The sequence below is a fragment of the Diuraphis noxia genome, unplaced genomic scaffold, assembly GCF_037042655.1.
Source record: "Diuraphis noxia isolate RWA-SAM2 unplaced genomic scaffold, SU_Dnox_SAM2 contig0004, whole genome shotgun sequence".
Classification (NCBI taxonomy): Eukaryota; Metazoa; Arthropoda; class Insecta; order Hemiptera; family Aphididae; genus Diuraphis; species Diuraphis noxia.
The window spans coordinates 43863506-43878852 of record NW_028301714.1 but is presented as its reverse complement, the minus strand read 5'-3'; the positions used below and the strand labels follow the sequence as shown (position 1 = coordinate 43878852).

Sequence of the window (15347 nt, the reverse complement as noted above, 5' to 3'; positions counted from 1 at the left end):
TCAATCTTGTAAAGTAATATTAAACAAAAGTATACGAATATTTTATTTTGAAATTGAAGTCCTAAGATGAAAATTTTGAGAATGAGAATTTATAATATTTAAATTTTTTACTTATCAAGCCACAATTCTAATACTTTTTTTTATTGAGCATTACAATACTTTTCTAATAAGACTATTAACTATAATATGTTTAATGAAATTGTAAATTTGTATATAAAAATAAAATTTGTTATTTTAAAGATAATATTCATTTGATTGATGTGATATTTTAACAAAATATGTAATGACAAAGTCATACTTTTTACAAGACTTATAATAATGTAAACAATCAACAATCAAGAGCTTTTTTGACTTGATAACACTTAAGAGGATATCAGTGCATTTCTTTTTTTTCTCTCTGACCCAGGCACAATATATTACGCAATATTAGGTTCACTATAATCATAATAATTTCTAAAATTAGAGTGAAATGGCCTCTTTTAAAATTTTAAGATACTTATGATTAATACCTAGAGCACCTTATAGGCTATATTTGAAGCGAGTTATGAATACTTTAAAATACTCATAACTCACTTAATAATTGAAGTATAATAAGCCTATGATATGCCCTAGATAAAAATCTAACCATTCATTTTTCTCTAATTTTTGAAATTATTAAGATTATAGTGAACAAAAAATTTGATATATTGCGCATGAGTCAGAGAAAAAAAATCCACTGACATCCTCTTAATCGGCTTAACCAACCTTCTCTTTTTATTCTATCCCATAAGTCGAAGGTTGTAAACCTTACCTATCCTGGTAGTATCACTCAAAGGGTCGAGTGACCTTTGCAATTTAAGATCCTTTCTTACATATTCAGAATTGTTAACATAACTATTCTACCTAACTATTCCCCTTCCCCCCACCTAACCTAATCCTCTCTCTCTGCCACTAACCCTCTTTCTTCCTATCCCTATCACACCCTCCCCTTCACCTATCTCGCTATCTCACTGTCTCTCAAAACCTCTCACAATTCTCTCTCGCTTTTTGTTCTGTTCCCCCACCTAACCTTATCATCTACCTTTGACACCACCTCTCTCTCACACTATCACTTTCACACCACCCCCCTCACCTATCTCTCTCACACTCACTCGTCTGACATTCCCCCTCTACCCGTTTTTCTCACACTTGCACCCTCTCATTCACTTTATCTCCTTATCCTTCATCCTATCTACCTCTCTCACTCCCTCTCACACTATCCTTCTCTCGCCCTCTCTTTACAAGTCACTATAGTACCTACCTTACCTAACTTAACCTAATCTAACCTTACCTCACACTATCTATCTCTCTTACTATCTCTCTTACTATCTCTCCTTTTCTTTCTCACTCTTTTTCTCTCGATTTTTCTTCTGCTTCTCTACCATCTCTCTACACTACTTCTCACTATCTCTCTCTACACTACTTCTCACTCTCTCTCTCTCTCTCTCTCTCTCTCTCCCCCCTATCTTTTTATCCTCCTCTGCCCCCACTCTCAAACTCCCAGTCCCTATAGTACCTACAGGTCATCGTACCTGATAATTGGTGAAAATATTTAAATATCATTGAGGAAATTATTAAAAAAAAAAATTTTAAATATTATACCTGACCAATTTCCTAATTTTTATCATGATTTTATTGATAACTTGAATAGTGTTATACCAGTGTTTACAAAACGAATAATTTAAAAATTGCAAGTAATCTATCCGCTGATCAATTAATAAATTAATAAAATAAAAATAAACCTACTGAAAAATAGAAAATCACTTACCCAATAATATCTGAATCTATTATAAAACTTCATCTTCGAAACATTGTTAATACATTTCACACAGGCTTCACAACGAAAATGATATTTAGTTGGCTAATCTTCACTGACGAATACCATCTCTGAAATTTCAATAAAATATTCAACAATATTTTCTGACCTATTCATTTTAGATTCTGAACTAAGTGATGAATGTATTGATTTTACAATGATGTGTGTTTTTTTGTTTTTTTTTTGTTTTTGTGTCTGTGTACAGCATAACTATAGTAGAAATAATGATTTAATTTCAAATGTAAGGGGTGGTTTCCGATGTAAAAGTGAATATCCTTGGTGCATTATACAGGTCAAAAGTAAACCTTTAACAACAGTTTTCAAAAAAATCGAGAAAAACAAAAAAAAAAGAGAAAAAAACGGAATTTTTACGTAAAACCAGTTTTCGGCAAAATCGATTTTTTTATATGGTTGTAATTCAAAAACTAATCACTTTAAATACTTGAAATTTTCACCATATGTTTATGTTACTGTAATGTATATACAGTTTAGTTTGAGAGTTATTTATAGACCACTGAAATTTTAGATTTTTCTGAAAAAATTTTTTTGAAGTGTCGATAAAATTTTTTTTGGCCCTATAAAAAAACTTGAAAATTGAATACAAAGTTTCTCATAAATTATTCTTATAGTGATTAAAAAAATATAAAAATACATATGCACAATTTTATTTTATAAGCGTTTATAGTTCAAATTTTTACGAAATCTGTCGAAAACGCGAAAATTTGCAAGCAATTTTGAAGTCGAAAAATCAAAAAATGTTTGTGTTTATAACTAAGGATTAAAAATACAACACTAAGTTATTGTTCTATGAAAATATTAACAGCCATTAAAAATGCAGAATTTAATATTACAAATAAAGTAATATTGGATGGTTAAATACTATATCTTCAGTGATAAGTAAATAAATACGAGAACAGTATAAGTAGGTAGGTACTTAGCAGCTACACAGGTGCAATTTTTTACAAGCTATATTATTATAATATTTTTTTAAACGATTTACCATTGAAAACCACACAATATGACACATTCAAACAAATCAAATGAAAGTTCACAAAATTTCATTGAGCCAGTAGGTGCCAAATGGAAACTTAGTGTGATTAAATAACTGACTCTAATAATAAATAATAATTTTATGTTGATCTCAATGATCTCGTGTTTATATGAACTTTATGTTACAACACAGTTTGTATTCTGTTTACAGATTTAGATAATGAAGATTTTGATGATAGTATTAAAGACAAGGACTGGAAGAAAAATAAAAGCTCAGGAACATCATAAGAAAGGTCTAAAATCAGAATTTGATGACATTTTAACTAGAACAAGGTGTCATAGTAAAGATATTTGTAACAACTTTAATAAAAATAATATCGGTCAAATGGTTTTATAGAGAGATATTGAAAATTAATTAAAGTTAAAAAATAATTCCCTGATAAATTGTTTTTACAACAATTTATACAACTTATGGGCAAGCAAATTATTAAGAAATTATAAGTTATAAAGAAAAATAGAAATTCAAAAATAAAATTATCGAACATACATTACATATGAAATTTGCATTTATTGAAAAGCCTGGAATCTTACAATAAAAAAGATTTATTTTTATCGCGCAAAGCAAAACTTGTTCCAGATATTTATTATCATTTTTATAAAAACTTAAAAATATCTGAAATTGATAATACCTATAACAAATACTAATAAAATAATAATAATAATAAAAAACTATGAAGATGGTGATTAATTTATATAATAAAATTAGACTTATTATTTATTTATTTTCAAAGCCATAGGTAGCTTAATATTATTAAACATAAGGCCATGATAATTATAATGAGTAACTTTCTTTTTACATTGTATTTCAAACAAGTATTAGGTACCTATATTATTAAAATAATAATAAATTATTCAAATTCGTAAATAATGTTATAGTCTTGTACTCTTGTTCAAAAGCATTTGATAATTTTATAGCCATTATCAGTTTAGAATATATTTTTTTTTAATTTGTCATATTATTTGTTATTTTGATACATAAAAATAAGCTCATTGACTTAAAGACAAATAGTATTTTATTTTTTATTTAGTGTTTTTTAGTAAATTATTTTTAAAGATATTGATTTTACATACCTACAACTACTAAATGATTAATTTTCATCCACATATATTATATTACCTGTACAATTATAAATTATAACACAACAATAATTTTAATCAAATGTCAAAAAAACTAACAGCTAATAATATTTTATTATTCATTAATAATTTAAAGTTCAATACTGCCATAATTGGATATATGACACAAAAATAAACATAGCTTAAATTCAATACTGCCATATTTTGGTATGTCTGAAAATCAATTTCTGTATGCAATACAGCCACATATCAAAATATGACAGTCTTGCATTTGCTTAAAAAATTGTAAAAGGCCGTAATAAGTCTGACTTTTTGGGTTCAAGGGAATATTTTATTATATTTGAAAAAGTCACAATATAAAGTGGTATGTTTAATGTGCCTATTGTAGTTTTTAGTTTCAAATGCATAGGTGAAGAACTCTTTGCAGACATTACCATTGTAAAAGTGTACGAACGTGTACCTCAATTCTTTTATAATATTAAGCCGCAAAAGAATTGGTATTAAAACAAACTTACCTTAAATATCAATTATTTTGGGCTTTGTTAGAGTCCGCGACGTGTATGCACTCCGACGCTGACAATGGATCAGATAGGTCTGCTTGCTGAATTGAAGTCTAAAAATAATGTGATTTATGAAAAAAAAGATTAAACGGAAAACAGGATGTTTTTCGTTCATGTCTACTTAGCTATCTAATTGAAATGTTAGAATCTTTAATAGACTGCGTCCTCCGCAACGACTTTGACAATCGCCATGGATTATATTGTACTACTTCAAGAAGATAAATCCATAGATACCTAGGTATATATTATAATACTACTTTTGTATCAACGATGCCCTTGTATACAATCTGTTCATTGCAGGACATCGGGCAATAATGAAATGAGATAACTATACCGAAATAATGCATAACTTTAAATTAAAATTATGTATAACAAAATAAAGTACCTTGGTATTATTTTAATTATTTTTTTTTAATTTATTTATTTTATTATCGATTAAGAATATTTAAGATGGTGTTTAAATATTAGAAGCACATGTATATTTTTACTGCTGAATTGAAGTCTAAAAATAATGTGATTTATGAAAAAAAAGATTAAACGGAAAACAGGATGTTTTTCGTTCATGTCTACTTTGCTATGGTTAGTTATTTATTGAATTGAGTGTATACAATTTTATTTAAACCAGCATATATCATCACTCGTCAGTCATCACTCATTAGCTTATCACAATTAAAATTATATTGTTGAAACGAAAGTTTATAATCCATCATGTTTTATAATTGTTATTATACCTTGTTCAATGTAAATATTAAAAATTAAAGTCATATTAAGATAAACATTAACTACTATTAAGTCTTCATGAACCTAACTCGACATATTATGCTAAGCGAAGCCCATTATTTTGTTAAAAAATATAATACAATAATAATTAAAAATATGTGGGTTTCCTATTATTATGTAAAATGGGAATACAAAAAATGTTTGTCATAATAAATTAAATTCTTGCTTTTATTTTTATTTTCCGTTAAAATAAAAAACACCCTAGTAAGATTACCTATACCTATCATTATTAATTTGTCATCCAGTAAATTAGGCTATAAAGGAATAATACAAAATAAAAGAAGTATAACAATATAAAAAACATAATCATAATTGATACTGGAAAAATCTCTCAGCGTACCATATAATAAAATTAACAATATAACCATGCATATGTCCATATAATTCATATAATATGTTATATGTCGGTATTAAGCTTTAAGCATTTCATCGTTTTTATATCGTATTTAGTCTACTTAATATTTATCAAAATTTGATAATTTTATAGGTTTTGATACATGTTTCAATTTTTACCTGGTTTTTATGTAAGTCAATCGGTTCTTCAGTTTATATTTAATTCAAACGGTGATACGTCATAATATAGGTACTGACATAGTGGCATAGGTACCGCATATTAAATTGAATCGATTTATACAATTTTTAATTTTTACAATAACAATTTATGAATAAATACAATGAGAATTAGTTACCATAGAATCAATGAAATTATCCACTAGAATCTATTATACACGTAACACGTAATAATGCTATGATAATATTAGATTATTATTGTATTAATTTTATGTCATTATACGCTGGCTACACACATATTGGCGCCAAAGTTATTAATTTAAACTTTTATCGTATAATATTATTACTATTTATTAAATATTTAATATCACAAAAATACACGCTACTAAAAATATAATTTGTCTCAAAAAGCAAACTTAAATGTGAGAAGAGAATTATAAATTAAGTTAATCTATATAGGTATTGTATATAAAAAAAACAATTGTGATATGTATTACATAAATAAAATAAATAAGTAATATCAAAATATACAGTGAAATATGCACTAATTCTATATTATAGATATTATTTTGGCTATTGCCAGGACCAGCGAGTATTTTGGTGCGCCCTGGGGCTAATCAATTACGGGCCCTTTCACTTATATACTGCAGTGGCAGTGGCGCCTAACACGGTATAAATGTGTGACAGCGGTCACATATTTTTATTGGGTGGATAATAATACATATTATTATCTGATACATTGTATTTTATATAATTAAACAAGCAGTCAGTAGTTATACATAAATTACCATTGAAAAATATAATAACGCTCTTAACCATATTAATAGCACACATTATATAAAAACTAATTAACCGATTATACCGATCGAACCCGCATTGAATGCGCGTTTGTTTTGTGATCCATGTACATTGTACAATGACGTATTTTTGTTGGGAGGGGGGTGTATAGTGTATTCCATATATGGACACCCCCCGACTTTAAAAGGCCTTAATATTGGTAATATCATATTTTATTTTATGATTTACTATTTTAATTTTAGCATGTGTATTGTGTGTATTAATCGTTAGACACCCCTCGAGAAATCACCCAAAGTACGCCATTGTCTATGTGCGTACTGGTTCGTACTGTGTTGCGTATGTGTGCAATATAGTAGTATAATGTTAGGTAATTATAGTAGGTAGCTGTTTAATTTTGAGCGGACGGACGTGAATGTTTACGCTTTAACTTGTAATTCTAAATTACATAACATAATATAATTTGTATAAAAGCAATTTTTCTACTCAAAAATTAGTAAAATTTGTCGTCCAATTCGTCCTCCAAATGTCGCGGCTCTAAGCCCGGGCCTATAGGGCCTGTGCCTAAATACGGCTCTGACAACGAGCCCCTCCGAAGGTCCGGGCCCAGGGGCACAGCCGCACAGGCCCCCGCCCCATTCTCTAGCAGGCCCTGGTTATAGTTTATCTGATAGTATACATAATATAATAATACCTCCATGAATACATCACAATATTAAATAAAATCACAATAATTTAATTAATAACTACATTAACAATGTTATATTTTATGAACATAATTAATAATTATAAACTCAATGATTGTAATAAATCATAGGCGTGTCCACAGGGGGTGCAGGGTATAAATCGAGTTCGATGAGAAAATAATAAATAATAATAATACATTATGTATAGCACCAGCGCACCACAGATAATATGTCCGGCGACCCGGCGTTCGCCACCCCCACCATACATCGTTACCAACTGACATACTGCAGTGTTCAGTGTGTATTACTACCGTATAATTCTTATTAATTTTTTCTTTTGTTTCAAACCTAACACGTAAACTTAACGTTGTTTCTTAAGGAATACAATTATAGTGGCTCAAAGCTTCAGGGGCTTTTTTTATATTGTTCCTTATACTATGCTCCGCGCAACATGAAAATAGTATTCCGCGCAAACGTATGAACACTATGAACGTAAAATCGCATACTTTGGAAGGCTTTTATAATTGTTTCTGGAAAAAATAAAAAATAATTATTCAAATAACAGTTATTATGGGTTTGTGATTAGCGAATTGCTGTGATAGTGTGGTACTGATAAGAGGCGCTATCTTTAGTCGAGGTGAATACGGTCTACGATACAGCAGCTGCTGCAGCTAAGCCATTCAGGCATAGATATAGGCGATATAGGCGATATAGGTGAAGTGTGAAGTGAAGAACACTGTCGTTTGAGCGAAAGCTGCGTATCAATAAAACTGTGATGACTGAAGAATGATGATCAAGTCTGAATTAATACAATATTGGGTCTCTAAGCTTAAGAGGCACCTTTTTTAGTAAAAATTAAAAAATGTAAACTTAATTTTAACTATCTATTTTTACCAAAGATCTCCGAATGGTGATCACACGGTATGCCATGAAGCCGTTGACAATATAAGTATACCGAATATGATCCTCTGGCATGGAAAGCCGGCGACAGACATTCCTGTAAGCCAACAAGGTAATGCGAATGATTGGAAACTGGTGATATTATTACCATCATCAAATGTGAGACGATAAAAGAAACAATGAAAATGCAAGCGTTAGTGGTAAGTTTATATTCAAAGGCTGTTGCTGGAAACAACTGCTCACTTGAATAAACTGTCATGGCAAACGTACAAGTTGTGACTGTCAGAAATGTGACCCGCCACAGATATTTAGTCTACTTAATCATATGGCTGTGCATTCTTTTTCCAGGTGACATTTTATTAATCTATATTTAGATAATTTTGCATTAATTAATCTTAAAACTTTTAACTGTGTTTCAGTGTTATATTTCAAAATTTCTGATCGCCCTGTACCTGATAATAAGACTGTAAACACATCCGTAAACTCTGTCCACAAGTATAAAAGAACAGTTTCCAGAGTCAATTACAATGATCTTACTAAAGTGTGCAATCCTCCGCACATGATTGAACGTGGTGATGAAGGAAATATTGGTATTAATATATAACCAAACAATGTTTATTATACAGTACCTCATTTACTATTGTATAATCTATTTTAAAGGCTTGCTAAACAACAGTCTTACAATCCAAGGAGTAATAATACTGACTAGACATGGAGATCGTGGGCCGATGAATCATGTTCGAAACATAGCTGATATAGACTGCAGCATGGAACCTGATCAAGATCAAGAGTATAATGGTTATACAAAATTCTTGCAAAACATATTTTTCAATATGTCATTACAGTTTTTAGGTCCTTTTCATGGGTACCCATTGTATCCACCACAAAACAATTGTTCCATAAGTCAACTCACCCCTATTGGTGTATCACAAATGCTGAAGCTTGGGCGAACTTTGCGTTCTGTGTACCACCCTTTGCTTAGTGTTTCTAATTCTGATGATATAATAATATACAGCACTAAGTACAGACGCACATTCCAAAGTGCATTGGCATTCATGTATTCTGTTCTGTCACCAGATGTATTGTCCAAAGTCACGTTCAAGGAGAGTGATAGCTACAGTTACTGTTTTGATCATTGTGCGTGTTTTAATGTTAATAGCTTACAAATGAAAATGAAACAATCATCAGCAAAACGGTTAAAGGGCCGTAGAGTAGTAGAAAAAATGCTCAAACGCATACATAATATAGTGCATCTGATGTCCAGTACTGTACGAGTAGACCCTTACTTAATAAGGGATTCTATTATGACATATGTATGCCATGGAGCATCACTGCCTTGCTATCAGAATGATTGTGTAACATATGACAATGTAGAGCAGCTTTTTAACTACATTGACTGGGACTTGGAACGTTATGCTAAACATGGGCTATTACGGAAATATGGACTACTCAAGTCATATGGCTTTGCGCTGAATATTGCCATGAATTTGTTGAAAATGGTATCTGAGAGTAAGCCTCGTTTGGTCCTATACTCTGGTCACGACTTGACAGCTCAATACCTTTTAGCGGCATTTGGAGTTCTTAATGCACAAACCATGTCACCACACTATGCTTCTCGCCTAGTGTTTGAGGTATATCGAAACAACACTGTTGACACCACTTACCCCAGTAGGGACTTCTACTTTAGAGTAATTTTTAATGGCAAAGATGTGACCCGATCAGTGGCTTTTTGTAGAACTCGTTCTAAAAACTGGACAGACTCTTCAATTTATCTGTGCCCAATTGAGTCCGCTATTAGATTCATACATGATGATTATTTTATCACTTTTAATGCTTCCAACTATAAGGAAGCATGTGGCATTCGTTCTTGAATTGTAAACCACATTATATTATGTACTTTTTAATTTTTTATAGATAGTCACTCATAGGCGCCCGCAAAAATTGTTCTAGGGGGGGGGGGGCAATGTTAGGATTTTAGGATAAATATTATAATTTTACCAGGTGTTTTAAAATAATAACCTTTTTTATTATACTCCTATACAATATATTATATTTTATAATATTACAACTTATTTTATACTTTAAATTTGTTGTATGGTATATAGTAATTTATCTTAAATACATTCAATTAAAAAAAATATTTTGAAAAAGCCAGGAGGGCAAATGCCCCAACTTGCACCCCCCTGCGGGCGCCTATGCAGTCACTTAACTGAATTTACATAATAATTGTTGTGTTACAAAATTGATTTTCTCTTCTTAATATAAAAGGATAAATATTACTTGTATTATTTTCTGTTAAACCTACCACTATAATATTATATTGAATAATTTCATTACATTTGCTTTTACATAGGTAATAGGTAGAATCTATTTGAAACAATATTAAACTGTAAAATATATTATCAGAGCATAATTATTTACTGTATTAGTGTTGTAGTTACAGCAATAAATCACTAGGTAATTATAACTTAATGGAGTCACCTACATTGTTATATTTCATACACATAATATTATGTTAGTATTATAATTATTTCTAGTCATATATTAATGTATTACTATTATTTTTTTGTTTATAAGTTATTAAGATATAGTTTTATTTGGATGTGTATCACAAAAATATTAATTTGTTTAGTTTATTTAAAAGAAATGTTGAGTATTACTAATAAAAATAGATTTATAATGTATATATTTATATTATATAAATTATATTTTTGTATAGACATTAAATATTAATAATTTATTATGCTATACATGTCATTAGTCACAATCATTATAATGGTATTTAAATTTTAATATACATCAATGACATTGGTCAAATTTTGTTGCCTTATGATTTTCATAAGTATCATCAAGATTGGTTCAACAACCCAAAAATAAGAATGTTCTGATTTAAGAATACTTAAATTAGAACAAAATAACTGAAAATTATTATTCCTTGTTGAAATATATCATTTTTTTCGAATTTTAACTTATAATATTTATAAAAAATCTATAATATAAAAGGTATAACCTATTTTTAGATATGTTGGTTACAGTGATTCTATGTATGAAATTTTTTTTTTTAATTCCAAGCTATAAACTTTTCATATTTTTAACTATAAAATAATTGAAAAATATTCTAAATTTTGGTGAATTTTGTCAAAATTCAAACTTAAGATGTAATCCTAAACAAAATATATTTTTAATAATTTTGAATGTTTATTGAACAGCCTGAACAGGGTTTACACAAAAACCAAATATATGTGATCAAACACTATAATAAGCAATAAGTTAATACATGTATACTATCAAGTTAGTAGAAGAAAAAAAAGCAGTATATTAAAAAAAATTAATTCAAAAGGCCTAAATAAATTGTATTATATGAGTCTCCTGAATTCAAATGATCACAGTTGACTACTCAATGTTGAGTGATTAAATTGATTTGGATTTTGAATATAGTCTAGAGGCCTGTGAATACTTATAATAATCAGAATCATTGTGATATTTACATTATTATCATTTGTTAATCAGACAGAGCTATGTAAACATTGTAAACAAAATTATGTTTAAAGCAATAACTAATTGAAAAAAAAAATATCATACTAGAGTAACAAAATACTATAACAATTTATATTTCAAGATGTGCAATTTTTAATCTTTCCATTTGAATCTCCAAAACTTGACAATTATAATTACCGAATTTATCAATAATTTAATAATAAATTTTAAAATTTAACTCTAATATGAATATTGTATTAGTAGATACTTAATATATTTATAAAAAATAAGTACCTTATACTCATATATATATATATATATATATATATTTATATTTATATTTAACTTGTTATTTATATTGCTACTAAAAATATTATATGGTTGAACATAAAAAATATATTAATATGATATGTGCTTAAGCTAATTTTCAAATTTTAAATGTAACTGAACAAAAAAAAATTAGAATCCTTAATACAAAAATACTAGGTCCGTTACATTAGGACCACCATCTCTGAAAATCCAAAAAAAATGTATACCTACGATTGTTATTTCATTTGTACACATTTTATAAACCTAATATAAACATTTGTACACTCCCCCAAAATCACCCAAAACCCCGTTAAATAAGCACCACCACGAGTTTTCGGTGATTTTGAGGACTGTACAAACGTTTATATTAGGATTACAAATGTGTACAAATGAAATAACAATCGTTGGTATACATTTTTTTTTTGGATTTTTTTTGGTGCTAATGTAAGGGACCTAAAAATACGGGTTTGACAAAAATTTTAAAAAGTGTATACGTTCGTTTGTAAATTATGATTTTGTGCTCCTAAATATTTAGTTTCTAATTTTAATCTCCGTATAAAATAACGAGAAAGTCTGACAACTGTGAAGTTATTCGTGGGTAAATATTCTGTGGATAATCAGAGTTGGCTGTACTTACGAATTGTTATATTGATGAGTTTGTTTAAAATAATTACAAATAACTTACTAAATAATATGGGTCAAATAAGAATTCAGGTGACCGATGTAGGGTGATCAAGCACAACAAAAAATATAATTATGATAACACGGCGGATAGAATAAGCAAATTAACTACAAAACTGTCAAATTTTTGGTCTATTGTATCTTGTAAAGACGTAAAGTAAGATCAGACTTGTAGCTAAAGAGGGGGGAAGAGGAGGCGTTTCTATCTCTAAACCTAATCGTTTCCCCCTAAAAATATTATAAATTTATATTATTTTTATATAATATAACGCCCCTTTAAAATTTGGTTTGCCCATCTGAACATTTCATCTGGCTACAAGCCTGATTAAGATAAATTATTTATACGTCATAATCACTCACGACTCGTTAGTCGTACACACATTAATTTACCGGTTTACTGCAATGAGAATACTTACGCGTGAGTCATAAAAGTCATTAGCAGGGCTAGGATTTGTATGCAACAGCATGTTTTTTTTGCGACTTCTGATTGTTGATTTTGTGATTTTGTCAGTAATGTACTAATGTCCACGAATCACCTCATGATGAGATAAATGGTGGTGTTTTTATTTTGCATGTTTTTGCATATTTTGGATAAAATGCATATTAATGCATATATTGAATAAAATTAATATTATTGCATATTTCCATTAAAAGAATGCGAAAAATGAATATGTTTTATAGTATATTTCGTAATTAATATTTATAATTTAATATTAATTATAGCTCAGCTGATTAAAGTATTAAACTTGCTTTTTTGTCAAACACAAATTTTATTTTTATAAATACAATCCTATGGTACAATAGGTATGCGATTAAAGATTGAATAGTTTGACGGAGAAAGATAAACACAATTAATAAAAGTATGTCGGTCAATATAAAATCTAAGATAGAAAATAAAATGCATTTTACAATTTTTTATTGCATACAAATTCTAGCCCTGGTCATTAGGCTCAGTAAATAATCTTTTTAGTGTTATTGTATTATGTGAAACCTGGCTTCTGAATGATTTTGAATTTAAATTAAATGGCTATAAAACTATAAACTCGCAAGGAACATTAAATAAATGTGATGGCGTAACTGAATTAGTAAGATAATCTGTAAACATAATAACAGTTAATACACAAGTACTAAAAAATTGCAATTTGTTATACATTAATCTTACATAAATAATGATTTATTCCATTTATTTTGTATTTATAGATCTCCTATTGATAATATAGATAACTAAATAACTTCATCAATAATTTAGAATTATTCTTATCTAGTTTGTATAAAAAAAATGTACATAACATTATTTGTGGAGATATCTTTATATACTCGTATTATTAAAAAGTAAGGCGAACTCTTGTAACAGTTATAATATCTGAAGTTCTACCGGGCCGATTTTCGCGATTTTTTTAAAAATATATCTCTAATTTACAGTTTGGTTTTTTGACTGGTTTTTCAACAACTGATGCTCTTTTTAAACTTGATAACTTTGTTCGTAGATATATTGATATTAATTACAAAGTAATGGTTATTTTTCTAGACGTGCAAAAAGGCTTTGATTGCGTAAATCATGAGTTACTAGTCATGAGTTTTTTTATAACACATCCCTAGCCAACAGTAGACTATCTATATCTAGAGATAGTATTTACAATTTTTATTTTTGACTTTTATAACAAGAAAACGATTAGAAAAAAAAATTAAATAAAAACATAATAAGATTAATTAACAATTAATGTTGTACATAATAAGAAAGAAGAATTATTATTATGTTGAATTATTAAGAATTATAATTATTATTATGTTGTACATAATAAAGAAGAAGAATGGAGTAGTGACAAGTTTGGATGGCTTAGCTTGAATGTTTGTTTATGCAAGTAGGTCGTGCGGTCGTCCACGTCGAAGGCGGCGTTGGATCGGTGGTCCTATGTTGAGTTGGTAGTGCATTGATCCCGTTGACTTTTTAATAGTCTTGAAGAAACTATCAGCCAGATTTTTAATGTGGTCTTGAAGTTCTGGTATCTTGAGGTCTTTGTGAATACTTTGGTTTCTTACAAACCATGTAGCATTTGTTATTATTCTTAAGGTTTTGTTTTGAAATATTTAGAGTTTTTTTAAGTGGGTAAGAGCGCATTTTCCCCAGACAGAGTAAGCATAAGCAAGCAAAGGGCGCGGTATAATGTAGGGCCAAGTATTGATCCTTGAGGCACGCCGGCTGTTATGGGTTCATAATCAGAAAAGTTATCGTTTATTTTTACAGAGAACTGTCTGTTAGAAAGAAACTCGCTGATTATATTAAATATTATGTAATTTGGTGTATTGATAGTTTTGAGTTTGTATAACAATCCTTGATGTCAAACCTTATCAAAAGCTTTAGATTTGTCGATAAAAACGGCACATGTATGGCAGTGTTTTTCGAAAGAGTTGCTTATGTATTCGGTTAAGCGTAAACGTTGTTGGGTAGGTAGTTAAGAGGACGCCAAACCAGCATGTGTTGTCTCCGTCGTACAAGTGCGTAGCATAGCAAATTTTACGCTCAGCAGATCACGTTTATCTCCGTTATTTTAAAATTTAGAGTGAATTGACCTATTATAAAAATTAAAGGCAAGATTATTACCGAGTGCATCTCATAGGCTTTTTATTATATTTTAATTTTAAGCCGAGTTATGAGTATTTTTAGATATAAAAATTATTTACAATTTT

General features: G+C 29.0%; 1 protein-coding gene across 1 annotated transcript; it reads left to right on the top strand.

Moving 5' to 3' along the window:
* The first annotated feature begins 7850 nt into the window (after positions 1-7850).
* LOC107171538 (2-phosphoxylose phosphatase 1) lies at positions 7851-10939 on the top strand. Its single transcript, XM_015521786.2, has 3 exons — positions 7851-8540; positions 8612-8782; positions 8853-10939. Exons 1-3 carry the CDS (start codon positions 8450-8452, stop codon positions 10061-10063), a joined length of 1473 nt encoding a protein of 490 aa, XP_015377272.1. The 5' UTR covers positions 7851-8449; the 3' UTR covers positions 10064-10939.
* Positions 10940-15347: the final 4408 nt, after the last annotated feature.

Bases quoted from the DNA above. Each gene is read 5' to 3' on its own strand.
- LOC107171538 (XM_015521786.2), top strand. From the start codon at position 8,450: ATGGCAAACGTACAAGTTGTGACTGTCAGAAATGTGACCCGCCACAGA. The intron at 8,541-8,611 runs GTGACATTTTAT...ACTGTGTTTCAG, and splicing joins GCTGTGCATTCTTTTTCCAG to TGTTATATTTCAAAATTTCT. The intron at 8,783-8,852 runs GTATTAATATAT...TCTATTTTAAAG, and splicing joins TGGTGATGAAGGAAATATTG to GCTTGCTAAACAACAGTCTT.